Source organism: Apteryx mantelli, chromosome 13, assembly GCF_036417845.1.
Source record: "Apteryx mantelli isolate bAptMan1 chromosome 13, bAptMan1.hap1, whole genome shotgun sequence".
NCBI classification, from domain to species: Eukaryota; Metazoa; Chordata; class Aves; order Apterygiformes; family Apterygidae; genus Apteryx; species Apteryx mantelli.
The window spans coordinates 25,646,466-25,661,235 of NC_089990.1; the positions used below are offsets into that span (position 1 = coordinate 25,646,466).

At 65.5% G+C, this 14,770-nt stretch overlaps 1 protein-coding gene across 1 annotated transcript in view; it reads right to left on the minus strand.

The window, feature by feature from the left end:
• DGKK (diacylglycerol kinase kappa) overlaps positions 1-11,849 on the minus strand; it is a 33,711-nt gene extending 21,862 nt beyond the window's left edge. Inside the window, exon 1 of the mRNA XM_067304468.1 lies at positions 11,652-11,849. Coding sequence (XP_067160569.1) covers positions 11,652-11,849 — 198 coding nt within the window. The remainder of the gene's footprint in view (positions 1-11,651) is intronic.
• Between the last annotated feature and the right edge of the window lie 2,921 nt (positions 11,850-14,770).

Consider the following 14,770-nt stretch of genomic DNA (forward strand, 5'->3'; position numbering starts at 1 on the left):
CGAAGCAGGGCCACGGGTCCCTGCAGACAACTCTGCCTGCACGGGGGCACCAGGCAGCACGGCAGCCAAGCCCAGACCCCGGCAGCTCCCGGGCTGGCCCTGGCCCAGCAGGGACGGGGAGGCGGCGAGGGAGGGCGACGTGCGGCACCTGCCTCCCACGCCCCGCTGCAATGAAGCCACGCGATGGGAAGTTGCACCGCAGCAGGCAGAAGCGAACAAGCCCATCATTTCCCCTTTGCACACAGGAAAGGGGTGGGGAGGGCAAGCACCCCGTCTCAGGGCGAGCGGCGGGGGGGGCGAGCACTGGGGGGGCATTGCCCACCGCAGCACAAGCCCACCCGGCTCCCTGCCACCTGCTCCACGTCACCAGCGGTGCCAACAGCAGCTTTGGGCTCACCACAGGAAGCCTCGGAAGTAAGATCCTGTCTAGAAAGTGGCTATTATTCACCCTCCAGCTCATGGGCCCAGGAGTCCGGCTGACAGGGCTGGGCTCCTCTGTGCTGGGCACCAAACCAAGACCGACCAACCGCTCCAGCCGAGAGCTACCGCTGGTGCTGAACACAGCAGCCCTGGCCTGCCCTGGTGGGTCACTCCCACCCCTCCATGTTAAACACTCCCCTTTTTAAAGGGGGCTAGTTTTAAGCCGGATCAGCTCTGGGAGCAGGCTCAGTGCCAGGAGATGCCAGCCTGGCCCCGCACACCATGCCGTGAACCACGCTGCCTGGTGATGCTCGTGAACGGGTCCAGCCCAGCCACCCCTGGCACAGCCGGGCAAAGCGCTAGTTCTGGCCACTTGGGCTGGGCTAACGCAGCCATACTCTTCCTCCTGCTCGCCGTCAGGCACTCTCTGCCTTCTGCTTCCCTGAGACAGGGGTGCAAATCCCTGGCTAAGATCACAGGCTGTCCACCAGGACGCCTGGGTTCACCAAGCCTGGCACCCCGGCTTCGCAGCAGGAGCCACATGGGGAGGCACCTATGAGACACAGAGAAAACATGCACCAGCACCCTTCTTCCTCTTCTTCCTCCTCCATAGCTCTCCACACACATAGCCATGGGGTTGCAGAGATGCTTAGGTCAAATGCAACTTCAGCCCACCCCAGCCAGTGCTCAAGTCATCAGGCCATGCCGCCCCTTCGAGCTTCGCAGCCCCCCAGGTTTGCAGCCTCCTCTGCGCGCTACAGCACAGGTTGAGGGCTCTCCAATCGCCCCCAGCACACACTTGCCAGCAGCAAAAGTGCCCGGCATTGCTGCATTGGTGGCGAACACCCCGTCCTGCAGTGCCGCACCTGCACCTGGCACCCAGGTCCCACAGGCGAAGCCACAGAGCCAGCCGCTGCCTCCTGCCAGCTCACACGCGGGGTGGCCGCAGTGCCACGGAGCAGCTCTCATCCCAGCCATCCCTCTGCCGTGGGAGCAAGGCCCGGGCGCCCACCATGGCCAGGCCCATGCCAGGAGCCAGTGGCTGGTGCTCCGGCACTGGCAGGCACGTGCCAGCGGAGGCCTTGCCTGGCGCATGCCGGCTGCGCAGCAGTTGCTTGCCTGCCCTGCTTTCTATAAATAGTTTGCCTTTCCGGAGCACATCCCCGAGTGCGGGGGCAGCGAGCCTCCGCCTCGCCGCGTCCCCAGCAAGGGACGCTCTGCTCGCCGCCGTTGCTGAGGGCTTGCACGCCCACCCCTGCTCTCCCCCGGGGCCGCATCCGTCCTGCGGAGAGCTTGCTGGGACCCCATCAGTCCCGGTCTCGGTTGCTGAAATGCAACCTGCCCAGCAGTGAGCCTGAGGCTGGTCACAAGGGAGGTCTGCACGGGCTACAGTGAATTTACTCCATGAGTAAATCCAACCCTTTGCCAGCGCCGGGGCCCAGGGGCTGAGGTCTGCAGCGAAGGGCAGGGCAGCCTCGGTGGGCACGGGGTGGTCCCAGCTTGGTGCAAAGCCTGGGTCTCAGAAGCCACGCTTGGTCTTTCCAGCCCGGTGGGGGCTCAGCCATGTTGATCGGCCTCCTGCACCGTGGGGGATGCACCAGGCACTGAGCGGCCCTGGGAATGGAGGACGCCAGGGTGAAGTCAAGAGCGAAACTCTCTGGGATCCAACATGAAACTGCTGCCTCTGACTCACCCGCAGCCGGCACAGGCAAAGAGTGAGCAGCACCAGCGCCGCGGAGGGGATGCAGCTAAAAATAGCGCCAGGAGGTCGGCCAGCCATCACCAACACGCCCCGCTTGGCTGTGCAGGGGCTGGACTGGTCCCTGGTGCCCCCGGCTGCCATGCCCACGGGCTGGCCGTGTGCGTGGGCAAGGGTGCCCCGGCTGCACCCTGCGGGATGCTGCCACCCCTCCAGGGCTGCACCCCAGCCAGGCCTCTTCCAGGGGAGAGTGCCAAACCCAAGTTCAGCTCTTCCCCTGGCCGCAAGGCAGGGCCCTAAGATGCCGGTTCAAATCCCCCGCTGCCCCAGCTCAGCTGCCTGCCCACCCTGGGGAAGAGCCCCTTGTGCAACCAGGTCAGGCTGTGCTTACAACTAGGACAGCAAGGCTTTTCCACAGGGTGCTGGCTTGCAAGAAAAGGAGCTACCGGAGAAGGCCAAGTTCCTTGGGAACGCTGGCATGGACAGCTCATGGGCACCGTGTACAGTCACAGCCCGGGTTACACTTCTACATCCACAAGGCTCTGCCTAGCCCTAAGCTGACATGATGCCTTGCCCAAGGAGGAGAAGAGGAGCCCAAACACCAGTCAACGCACCAACCTGCATCGCATGAGCGTCATCCCTGGCTCAGTCCTTGCAGTCACCCTGCTCCAAATCTGCCAGCCCACCAGACGCAGCGGGCATGCTCCAGACATGTGCCAGGATTTGGTCAGGTCATAACTGCTGCCCCCCTGCCAACCGCACAGGTCCCAGGAGGTCCGACGAGAGCACTGCCTCCAGGACAGTGGGATAAGCCCTTTCAGCTATACAACCAGCCCAGCTGCAGCAGGGACACTGCACGTGCTGGGCACCCGCGGGCTGGAGTCATTTGGAAACCCTATCAAGTTTGGGTGCCTGTGATATGGCAGAGCTCTTCCGGGACCCAGGCATCTGGGAGGCACAGAGTCCCCAAGCAGTGACAGCCCAGCAGGGTCAAATGCACCGGTGCTGTCCTCCTGCAATGCACTGTTGTGTGGGGGGAGAGTTTAAAGGGCTGCAAATCCAGGGACTCCAATCCCTTTCCTCAGTGGTTGGAGGACCCCTGCCACAAGGTTTAGTCACCAACCCCTGCAAAACGCTTGTCCTGACACAAGCAGTGGAACCGCCCGCCATGAGACAGCACCCAGGCCAGAGGTTTGGAAGGCACCAAAAGAGGCTAAAGAATTAATGGGGATGCCAGAAATGAGGGAAGCGGTGGGTTTCCTCCTGGAGAAATCCCCCCCTCCAATACAGCTTGGCCTCTGGCAGCGACAACCCTGAGCTGCTTTCTAGCAACGAGCTTGCACTTCCCAGGCTGGGCTTGGATCTGCCCCTGAGCCCCTTCCAGGAGCTCTCCTGGACCAGACAGGCACCACCACCATGCACGCAGGCGTGCAGGGGCACACGCTGCAGCGCTCCTGCCCTGCCCAGCTATTTACAGTTGAGGCAGTTGTGCTTGCATAATGGAAAATGTGAGTGGCGAGAGGGCAGCGCATTTGAGAAACCTCACAAACATCCGGCTGGTGTCACCGTGGCTATCTTTACACCCCAGACACGAGCTCGGCGAGCCCTGATTAACAAGAGCGAGCCTGGCCTTCCCTGCTGCGCTGGAGCCTCCCAGGCAGGGACCAGTCCCCTGGGAACATGCCCAGGACCAGCCACACTTCCCCACCGGGAGACGGTGGCCTAGCTGTCTGGTCCTTGGCAGGCCACGTGCCGTGGGGCCGGCAGCGCCGGGAGGAGGGCAGCAGCACTGCCAGGTGCGTAACTGGGTGCTGATGGCCAGCTGGCTGCTGCACTCCCTGGCACCGCATGCACAGCCAGCGCAGATCGCTGCTGCACCGTTGGCTCATGCACAGCGCTGGGGTGGCACAACTGGGGTCCCCCCCTATTTACTTACAACCCTGTGGCGGCAGAGGAGAGGTGTCCTATGCACTGGCTGCCGCTCGGTCCCCGTGGTGCCACTCGGAGCGCAGCCCTGCTCCCAAGGCGCGGGTGCCCCAGTCTCCTGTAGCACACAGGCTGGGCAGTGTCTCCATCCTGCCTTGCACCCTGGCTGCACCAAAGGGGTACACGCTACCCCCAAACCGCAAGGCATGACCTGCCGAGCCCTTCTCTGGCCCAAGCGAGTCTCCCGAGGGAGCTGGGAACGTACAGGAGCACACACTGGCGCTACACACAGTGTCACGGCACAGAGCCCCCCAGCCAAGGCTGCCTTCTCCCAGGCAGGGGATCCCAAAGCACACCAGCAATCCCAAAGCACGCAGGGGACCCCAAAGCATGCATGTAATCCCAAAGCACGCATGTAATCCCAAAGCATGCAGGGGACGCCAAAGCATGCAGAGGCCCTGGCAGGACCGTCACTGCAACACTGCATCCGACCCTGCAGGGCCAGGGACTCCCAGCCAGCCACACCTGGGGCTGCCCCATCCTGCCACAGAGCTGCCAGGCAGCATGCATCTCCCCCGGGCGAACGCCCCCCTGGTCCCGGGCATGTGCCCGGACCACACGTGAGGGCTGCAGCACCTGGCCTGGCAAGAGCCGGCAGAAGCAGGCAGCTGCCAGAAGCTCCCAGAGCCTCACGGCCTCCTGCAGCCCGGCTTTCAGGCAGTGACACTTCAGTTCTCAGCTCACCGCAGACCCCACGGCAGCGAGGAGCCAGGTGCCTCCGTATTGTTGAGGTTACCCCACAGGAAGTCCTGCCGCGGGGGACTGCCCCACGGCAGCTCTGCAGGCAGCCGGGGGCTGCTGATGGAGCTGCCACCCTCCGCCGGCCCACTGCACCTTCCCATGTTCCCCCTTGCAGACAAGTACGCAGCGCGCAGGCCCTCCAAGCGCGGGCTGAAACACCGGCCGTCGGTGGCAGCCCCGCAAAAGCAGTGCTGGGGTGAGGCAGGGAGGGAGGCAGGGGACAAGAGCGATGGAGAGGGGCCTCCCGAGGAAACTGGGGCTCAAAGGTCCCCCCCAAGGACAGGCTGCAAGCACAGGCGGGCTCCTGCTGCGGAGAGGTGCCACGGAGGGACACGATAGCCCCAGGAGATGGCACAGGGAGGCAAGGGCCGTGTCCGGACCAGAGTTCCCGGCTGGGCTCTTGGCAAGCGGGTCTCAGCTCGCTGCCCCGCGTGGGCTGGGCCACGCGCCTCAGCACCTTCAGCAGGAACAGGGAGACGGCATGACGCGGCACCGGCAAGGCCACGAGGTGGGGACCAGGCCCGGCAGCACCCCTGTGCCCGGCAGTGCCTTGGGGATGCGCTACCCAGGAGCCATGTGCGGCCTTCCCGCTTTAGGAAGGAGGTTTCCAGGCCTGGCCCCGTGGGTGCTGCCTTGCTTTCCTTTTCCCTTGGCCAGGATCCAGCCCTCCCCCCCCTCAGCCCACCCTTTGGCCTGGCCCTGGCAGGCCTCACAGCAGCACCCTGGCACTACCCAGGCCCTCTGCTATGCCAGAGACCCGGACTGCCCAAACACTCCCTTCCTCCATGCATACTGCTCATCCTTCCCATGCAAGGTCCCTCCTCGGGGCACCCTGAGCCTGCACGATGCCCAGCACCCCCAGCAAGGAACAGGGGCACTCAGGGGTGCAAATAGCCCGGGGCCACTAAACACTAACACTGAACATTACCCCAGCTGCAGACGGGGTGCCCCAGGCCCAGGGAAGGAGGCTGGTTCACCACAGCCGTGAAAAGGGACGGAGCCCGGCAGAAGCACGTTGCCTCACTCAAGAGCAGATGGGGCCCCCAGTCCCACAGAACAGCGCTAATTTACCCCAGCGCTGTCCCAGCGATTCCCCCATCTGAACAGCGTCTAATGCTGTGCCAGCATCAGTCAGGGCTGTGCACACTGTGCCCGCGCTGCGGGGCAGCGCACCGGTCCCCAGCACGGGTTGCACCGGCTCCCGGCACAGAAGGGTCTGGCTCGCAGCCCCCCGCGTTCCCCCACCTCCTGCGGCCCCCCTGCCCCCCTGCATGCTCCCCACCAGTCACCGCGGCACCCTGCAGCTAGACCAAAGCTGCGGAGCGCTCCCGGTTTGCTCCCCGCCTCCGCTCAGCCAGCGACGGAGGCCGTGTCAGAGCGCTGAGAGCCGAGCTCCCGGCCCACGCGGGCGGGATGCGCTCCCCAGCCTCTCCAATGCCTCGGCATGCCCTGGAGCCGGAGCCCCCTCCTTCCCCCCCCCCCCGCCGCCCCCACGCTTCTCCCTGCTGCCTGTGCCCTAGTTTGGCATGGGATGAGAGATGGGGGGTGCTCGGGTCGGCACTGTCACGTGTGCCGGAAACCCCAGCCCTTTTCCCCGAAACCCCGCGGGGGAGAAATCCTCCCCGAGCGTGCCTGCAGGCAGGAGAAGGGGATGAGGAGAGCTGCGGGCCACGACCATGAGCAGGGCTGCAGAGGGGGCATGGTTTGCAAGTCCGTGCAGCCCCTGGGCGAGGACCGGGCAGGCCGGGGTGCAGGTGGCACCCAGCTAGGGGGGAGGCGGGTGATGGCAGGTGAGGACGGGCAGGCGGGGCAGGGCCACATTTTTTTCCGCCGCCCTCGCTGAGATATCCGGTCTCGGAGCCAGGTGGCCGCCCCATCCTCTTAAAAAGCAGGAGGGAACGGGGGGCCTCCCTTTCTTCCCTCCAAGCGCCACGCTGTCCCCCTGTACTGTATCTCCAATGCCGGCCTGGGGCATCACAGCCTGGTACGGCTCTGAGGCCAACCCCGTCCCTGCTCCGAGTGGTCCGGGGGGGCCAAGCGCCTGGATGCAGCAGAGCATCCCCCTGCCCCGCACCTGCCCTGACCTCCCATCCCCCCCAAACCTGGCGCATCGGGAGCCTAGGCAACGGCCCACCCCCAGGCACAAGGGAACGGCAGCCCCCGGCTGGCGGTGAGGAAGAGGGGGCGGCAGGCAGGCCCCCTCCGCCGTGGGGCCGTTCAGCCCCGCGGGGGCACCAGCACCTGGTGGCTGCCATTGTCACGGAGCACAATGGCCCTGCCGCCTCCGCACGCCGCGGCCAGCGCGAAGCACCCCGTGGGGTGCCCCAGCAATTACAGCCCGGAGAAAGCAAAGCTGGAGGTGGGGAGACAGCGGGAGTGGGGAGTGATGCTTGACAGGGACATTCAGGGAGGGAGGGATGGGCCAGCTGGAGCCACCCGCGGATGGGGGACAGGAAAATACACCTGGCACACGGGGGAGCACCGGGTGAGGGGAGCAGCGATGGGGCAGGATTCAGCAGAGACCAGTAGATCCCAGTGTGATCCACCCCCGTCCTGTCCCCATGGGGCCGGACACCAGTGCGACGCGGGAGAACCTGCTGTCTCCCGTCACCAGGCTCAGAGCCAGGGGAGCAGGGCCCACGAGGGACCCCAGCCCCCCACATCTGTGCAAGCAGGCAGCGGGATGGGGGGGGGGGCATATCCTCCGCAGTCCCCGAGCATGGCAAGCAGCTCGGGGTGCCCGCACACCTCCTGCAGCGCATGGCCGTGAGTGGCACCGGCAGAGTCACGGCGCGAGAGGGGGACAGAGGCCAGATGCCCCCCGGCAGCTTGGCAGCAACTTGCTCTCCTGATCACATCCAGGAGCACAAGCTTTCCCCCAAATCCTCAGCTCCTGGAGCTCGGGGAAGGCGCCACCAAAGGAAAAGAGCCCGTCCAGCGAGGAGAGAGGTGGAGAAAAGCTGGCAAACGGGGTGCTGCCCAGCTCGACCCAGCCCAAGAGAGACAGAGGAGGGATCCTCGACGAAAATCCTTCAGCCTGAACCGGAGACACGTACACGTCTTGCTCTCAGCGCACCACAACAGCCCCCTCCAGCATCCCGCATCCCACGGCGCTGCCCAAACCCCTCCAGCCACTCCCCCCCCCAGCCCCGTGTGCGGCCCTGCCTTCGGCTCTGCCCTCCCCGGCCCTGCTGTGGGGTCGCCTCCGCTTCATCCCTGGCGGTTCCTCTCTCCCAGCTCCGCGGGCCATTAACCCAGCAGCGTCCTTTCCGCCCGCCCATCCATCACGCCGCCTGCCTCCCCCGGCACGCCACCGCGCGGCATCGCCTCCTGCATGGCTAATCGCCGGCACCAGGCAGGAGGCAGGCAGCGGCCGCCGGAGGGAGGCAGGCAGGCAGGCAGGCAGGCAGCCGGGAGCCGCAGCACGGCGGACAGGCCGATGAGCCTGGCTCCACCGCAGCCTCGGCCAGAACGAAGGGCAGGAGCGCTGCCGCTCCGCTGCCTCCCCGCTGCCTTCCCCGCGCATGCACTGCGGAGGGGCTCCAGCTCCCGTGTCGGGGCACTGGAGCACCCTCGCATCCCCACGCTCCTGCCCCAGGGCGCAAGGGCCCAGCTCAGCCGCCCAGCTGGGGTGTTGCTCCTCCTGCCCCTTAGGAGCTGCTGCACCTGCAGGCACAGCCAGCTCAGCCCCAGGAGCGGAGGGAGCAGGGGGACGCAGGCCAGCCCAGGATGTCACAGCGGGAATGTCCTGTGCCTGCTTTCCTCTTTCGTTGGGTTTCTTGACTCCCGCACCCCTCACACACGTTGGACAAAAGCCCTCCCCGTGAAATTCCCAATGCGCCACGGCACAGCAAAGCCCCCCCATGGCACAGCCCCCCATCGCCCTGCCCTCCTGCCAACAGCCACCCAAGCGGAGAGGCCACAGTCAGTCTGGCCTGGGAGCTGCCCCTGAGGGACAATGCATCCACATGCCAGGGCAGGTCCTCACCCACCAGACACAACCTGTCCCAGCCCGACTCCTTCTTTATTGCCCTTATTTAGCTCAGTACTCAAGCTGATTATCAGACCCAGGAGCAGCTTTTTGGCAGGGTCCCTGTCCACGACAAACCCTGCTGTGCGCTCCTGGTCCCCCCATGACCACTGCCACCCCTCAAGGAGGGTGCTGAGTGCTCCTAGATGGTGCTGAGCTCTCCCCTGCCCTTGCCAGCCAGCCCAGTTTTCCACTGTCTCATCCTGCACCTCTAACAGCAACCGTGCCCCAGCATGCCCACAACACTGACCTGGCAGCCAGAGCCTGGGGGAGGCAGAGGAGATGCCCGCCCTGGTGCAGAGATGGGGAAACTGAGGCACATTCCTTGTGCAGCCACAGGGACCCTGGCATCCTGAAGGACTCAGCAAGACCCCCCACCATTGCCTTCCCCGGAAACATCTCTTGCTGAGTAGAAAAACCCCATGGTGCCGGCTGGGAGCATGCGACTTCCACACACCCAGAAAACTGTCCTTTGCCCCTCTCATGCCAACACGCTGGGCTTGGCATGGCAGTGCAATCTGGGCCAGTGCGCGAGGAGCTGATCCCAGCCCCAGTCCCTGCCCCAGCTGACCCCTCGCTGCCTGTCCTGCCCGAACCCTCCCTGTCACCAGACTCCACGCGCTGTCCCACCTCCGCTGCATCCCTCCATGCCCCATGACACCCAGCCAGCCAAGGGCACCAAGCGGGGCCTGGCTGCACCAGGGGACAGCGCAAGGGGAATCTGAACCCATGGCCTTCATCTCGAACCTTGCTCTGGCGCGCCTGGCACCCGTATCGCTGCTACGGGGGTGACCGGCATGCACGAGACGGTGGACTGGGGGTGCCCGTGTCAGTGCTAAGAGCAGCCAGGGGTAGGTAGGGCATTGCCGCCCCTTAGGACATGGCTAACACAAAGCTGCAAAGCCTGGGACAAGCCAGCACCACCAAGTCAGCCACGGCGTTCACCTCCCAAGGGCGGCAGGGAGCCCCTAGCACCCTGCCGAACTCAGAAAGGTCCTGATGCTTCCCTGTGGCGGGGGCACCCCCCACGCTCCGTGCAGCAGGTCCCCTGCGTGGCAGCCCCGTGGGCAACGCGAGGCAGCACTGACACCAGCATCAAGTCTCGGTGCCTCCCACGCTGGGAGGCGGGTGAGCGGCAGGAACCGCCAAGCGCACTCACCCTGCGCCGCTCACATTTGGCGCATGCGTTCCCCCTTCCACGGGGGTTTTTGGCTGCATCCACACTTCCCCCCGTGCCGGTGAGCATGGCCGGCCCAGCCGCTGAGTCCTGTGCAGAGGGGCAGCCGGGGCAGAGCGAGCTGGGTACGCGGCATCCAGCTGGGCTCAGCGCTTCAGGGGCAGGGGGTGAAATGCAGCCTGGCCCCCCCAGGGCAGAGGCTTCCCATGGCAGCGAGCCCCCATATGCCCCCAGGTGCAACACTGGGCCGGGGGCTCAGCTGGGGCTCTTCCCAGGAGCACTGCGGATACCGCTTTCACTCACACCACCACCTAATCCTTCCGTACGGTAGCTGCAGGCTCCGGGCTGTTGCGGGCAGCCTGGAGGTGGATTCGACAGACCACTTTCCCATCATTTCACTAAGAGCCTGGCACTGATTTCCTCCCTGCATTGTCCCTAGATCCTCCCTGCCAATACAGGCCCCCCTACGTGCCTCCTTTGCTGGCCGTTTCTTCTCACTTGCCCATCCAATACAGGTTATTTTTCCAGCCTTCCTGTGCTTTTTTTGCAGAAGATGCCTGGCCATTTTGCTGTCCCCTCTTCCACCCCACACAGGGCACACAGGCCCACCCATTTCTGCTTGTACAGCAGGGCTGGAACCCCATATTTTTGTAGGTCCTACCAAACTAGCTTCCTCTGTGCAAGCCTCCCCGACACACACAAGCTGCCCCCAGGTCAGCGGCCAGGGAGGGGGCAAAGGACTCTCATGCCCTGTCTCAAAGGTGTTCCCGTCCACCCAGCACGACATTATGGGCAACTTAATCTAGGGAAGGCAGCGGGTGAGGGGCCCACAGGGGAGCTGGCATGGCCTAATTAACGCAGGGCCCTAGAAAAGATAGCGGCTCAGTTTAGCTGCCCACCAGGCCTTGCATGTGCAGTGCCTGCTGTAGGGGAGCTGTTCCCAAGGGGCCCACGGTGCTGCGATGACCTACAGAGCGATGCTATCCTGCCGCACAGTCAGCATGCAGGTTTCCCTCCCCATGGCGCTCTGTCCTGCCTGGCAGAGCCACGGACCCCAAATTTCATCCTGGGACAGTCTGGGAGGCAGAGCCTTCCTGGAAGAGCCCCCTTTGCCCAGTCGCAGGCAGGTATGAAATGCAGCCCATTCCTAAGTCAAATAGCTGAACCCCAGGGATCCCTCACCAGTGGGACCCAGGCAATCTAGAGGAGGGGGATTCTGGCCTGGGAGAGCCCCTCTTCCCTAACAGTGGGGCAAAATCTCTGCTCTGCTCTCCCCAGATGCACAGCCCCCCCAGGGCCAGTGCTGATCCTGCCACCACCGGGTTTCCACCACGTTGCCCATGCCCTCGCCAGGATGCACTGTCTCTCTGCCAAGGTTCAGCCCCCTCCTGGTTCTGCCCCAGCCCCTGCTGCAGTGTGCCCAGGGCCTGGGTACCAGCTGGCCAGCTGGGCTGGGTTTGGTTGGGTTGCAAGCAGAGAGCAAGCATCTCACACTGATTTACACCCCAGGGCACGTGAAGGCAATCCCCAACCTCAGAAGACCCCACAGGACCCCACATGCGAGCTGACCCCATGCCTAGAGACCGCACATCCCTGACCTTGCTCCTCATCTGCCCGGACGTGGACACCTTCCGGATGAGCTTGTGAGAACTGTCCTCCTGCTCCCCTTCACTGTCGGACGACTCCTCTCCTCCCGCCTCGGGAGAGATGGGTGCCAGCTTATCCGAGTCCAGGGATGACACCGATTCCCGGGTCTTCCTCAGGAACAGGTCTCCGGACACCAGTTTCTCAGCCATCTTGCCAACCGGCTTGGCTCAGGGCTCTGCTGCGTCCTGTGACAGCCCTGGGAGGACAAGGACATGCGGCGCTGGAAACAGAGCCCCGAAATAGGGTACACGGCCTCTCACCCACAGCCCCGCTGTGGCCAGTCCAGCTGGGCAGCACGTTTCTGGAAACCACGGGGAGACAGCTCTTCCTCACCCAGGAAAGTCGCTCGGGGTGGCTCCCTCACCAACTTTTTCTTCCTTTCCTTTTTTTGGTGTCCAAACTCTTTCTCTTTTCTCACCCTCCCCTCCCCGTGCACCGGGTGTCCAAAGGCTGTCCCTGCCGCGAGCCTTGCTCTGCGCTGCGGGCGGCGGAGACCACAGCCACCCCGCACCCTGGCATTGGAGCACCCCCCCGCACCCCCCCCAGCCCAGCGCCAGCCCCCACCCCTGGGTGCCCTTGCCCTGGGTGCCGGGCCGCCTTGTAGGGAGCGTGCGTCTTTGGCGGGGGGGGGGGGGGGGGGAGAAGGGGGGGGTGTTTTCTCCATGAAAAGCAGCAGCCGCCTCCTGCGCTGCATCTTGCTCCGGCGGCCGGGAAGCAATGGAAAGGAGCAAAGGAGCGGGGAAGCGGCCCCACGGCGGGGGTCCCGAACAGGTGGCTGCGGGAAGGGGGGCAGCGGCGGCGGCAGAGCTGGGGGTTGGGGGGGGGGGGTTCGGCACGCTGGGGAGCCGCAGCTCCAAAGAGCGGCTCGGCCCCCTCCGCGACACCCACGCGGGGCCGGCGGGAAGGCAAGCGCGGGGGTGGGGGGCACTTACCTGCGCTGGCGAGCCCGGCCCGCTGCGCTGGCCTGCTGGGCGCGGAGCGGCCGCGGGGCTGCGCGGAGGGGCCGCGGGGCTGCGCGGAGCGGCGGCGGGGCTGCGCGCCGGGGCTGCGCGCCCGCCTCCGCCCGCCGCCGCCGCTGCTCGCCGGGCTCCCGCAGCGCGCGTGTGCGCCGCTGCCCGCCGGGGGGCTGCGCGGCGCCGGGGTGGCGCCCCCACGCCGCGGGGGGCGGGCACCCCCACCCCGGGGGGGCTGTCGCGGCCCCCCGGTCCCCTCCCCAGGCTCACGGGCAAGCCGCGGCCAACGCGTTGCTCTCTCCCCGCGCAGCAACAAGCTTTTTTTTTTTTTTTTTTTTTTTCGGGAAAGCGAGCGCCGCAGTGCTGCCTGATCATCCCCCGGCCCGCAGGGATCCCCCATGCCACCCCCCCCACCTCCAACCTTTGGGATCGGTCGGTCCCCGGGCTGCATCGCCGCCGCGCATCTTAAAGTGAGAGGAGCGAGGGAAGGGGAGGGCGGAGGAGCAGCCTCCCCCGCGCCTCCCCCGCGCACACACACCTTGCACCACGGAGCCGCTGCCGCCGCTTGTGCAAGGAGGCTCTTCCTTCCCCGGCCGGGCCCGGCGGCCCCCCCGCCGCCGCCCCGAGCCCTCCCGGCGCGGCCCGCGCGGTCACCCTCGCCGCGGCAGCGGCAGCGGCAGCAGCAGCGGCGCTCGCTGGGCTGCGCCGCTGCGGGCGGTCCCGGCCCTGCCCCTGCGCGCCGCAAGCTCCAGCCTGCTCCGGCGAGGCAGGCGCCGCTAGCGCATCGCACGCCCGCACGGGCACGCACGAGGGGCCACGCACCCACGCGCGGCCGCCCGCGTGCACACGCGCGTGCACGTGCGCCGCCCCGCGCAGGCCTGCAAACGCGCCCGCTGGTGCACACAGGTACGCGCCAATGGGGCGCGCACAAGCAGGCACCTTGCCCAAACACACGTGTGTAGCAAGCAACAGTTCAGTTCACATGTGTGTGCGCTCACATGTGCATGGCCCCCAAATGCACCTCCCCTACCCTCGGGAGACCGGTTCAGCTTTACCCAGAGGCAGCCGTGGGTCAGGACCCGGGTGAGCACACAGGCGCCAGTGGGTCCAGGGCTAGCACCACAGCATGAGGTGCTACGGGCCTCCCTGGGACCAGCCCTTCACCTGTGGGTGCTGTGGAACCCCCCCCCCATGCTGGAAGTCGGACAGGCCTAAACAAGAGTGTCCTGCATCTCCCCGAAAGCTGCAGGCCCTTCCCTGAGCTGCCCACACACTGCTCAGGGGAGACTGCCGGGGCTCCCAGGGCCGTGGCCCCATCTCATGTGTGGCTTTGCCATTTAGGCTGCAATAAGCTGGGGAGGGAAGGAATGGATTTGGCCCTGGTTGGAGAGTTTTGGGGCTCCATGTTTCCCATGGTGATAGGGATGTTGGGCTTCACTGGAGCATCACTACTCCCTTGTATCCTCCCACCACCCTGCCAGCTCCTGGCATCCTCAAGACCAGGGGGCGAGGAGGAGATGGAGATCTGTAATGTGGAGAGATTATGGTAACAGGAAGACAGACACCAGGGCCAGAGGCTCCCATAGCATGTCCCACCTCTGTCTACACTTCTGGGAATCCAGGAGATCTGGGCCTGCAGGTGCTGGGCCACCATGTGGTAAGACAAGTCTGCTGGACTGCAACTCCCTGTAGGGTCCCCTGCAGGGATCCCCAGGATCCCCCACCCTGGCCCCAAACACACTGTATGCAGGCTAGTGCGGCCACATCCAGCCCAGGCGCTGAGGACCTGGGTGGACCACCTGTGGTGGTGCCTCCCTCCTACCTGCCCTGGGGCACTGGGGTCTGTGATCCCACCTGGCAGCCGCAAGGAGACTGCGGAGGGGCAAGTGGGTCTCAAACTCACCATGGGGCACAGACACACACGCGTGCATGTGCTCACCCCTGTATACCTGCATTTACCGGTATGTGTGTGCTCGCACAAGCATGCATGTCCACATGCCTGTACATGTGCTCACCCGCATGGGCAGGAGTTCATCCACATGTGTCCACCTTCACCCATGTCAGTCTGTGCTCACCTGCATGTGCATTTGTTTGCCCAAATGTGCATGTGCTCACCT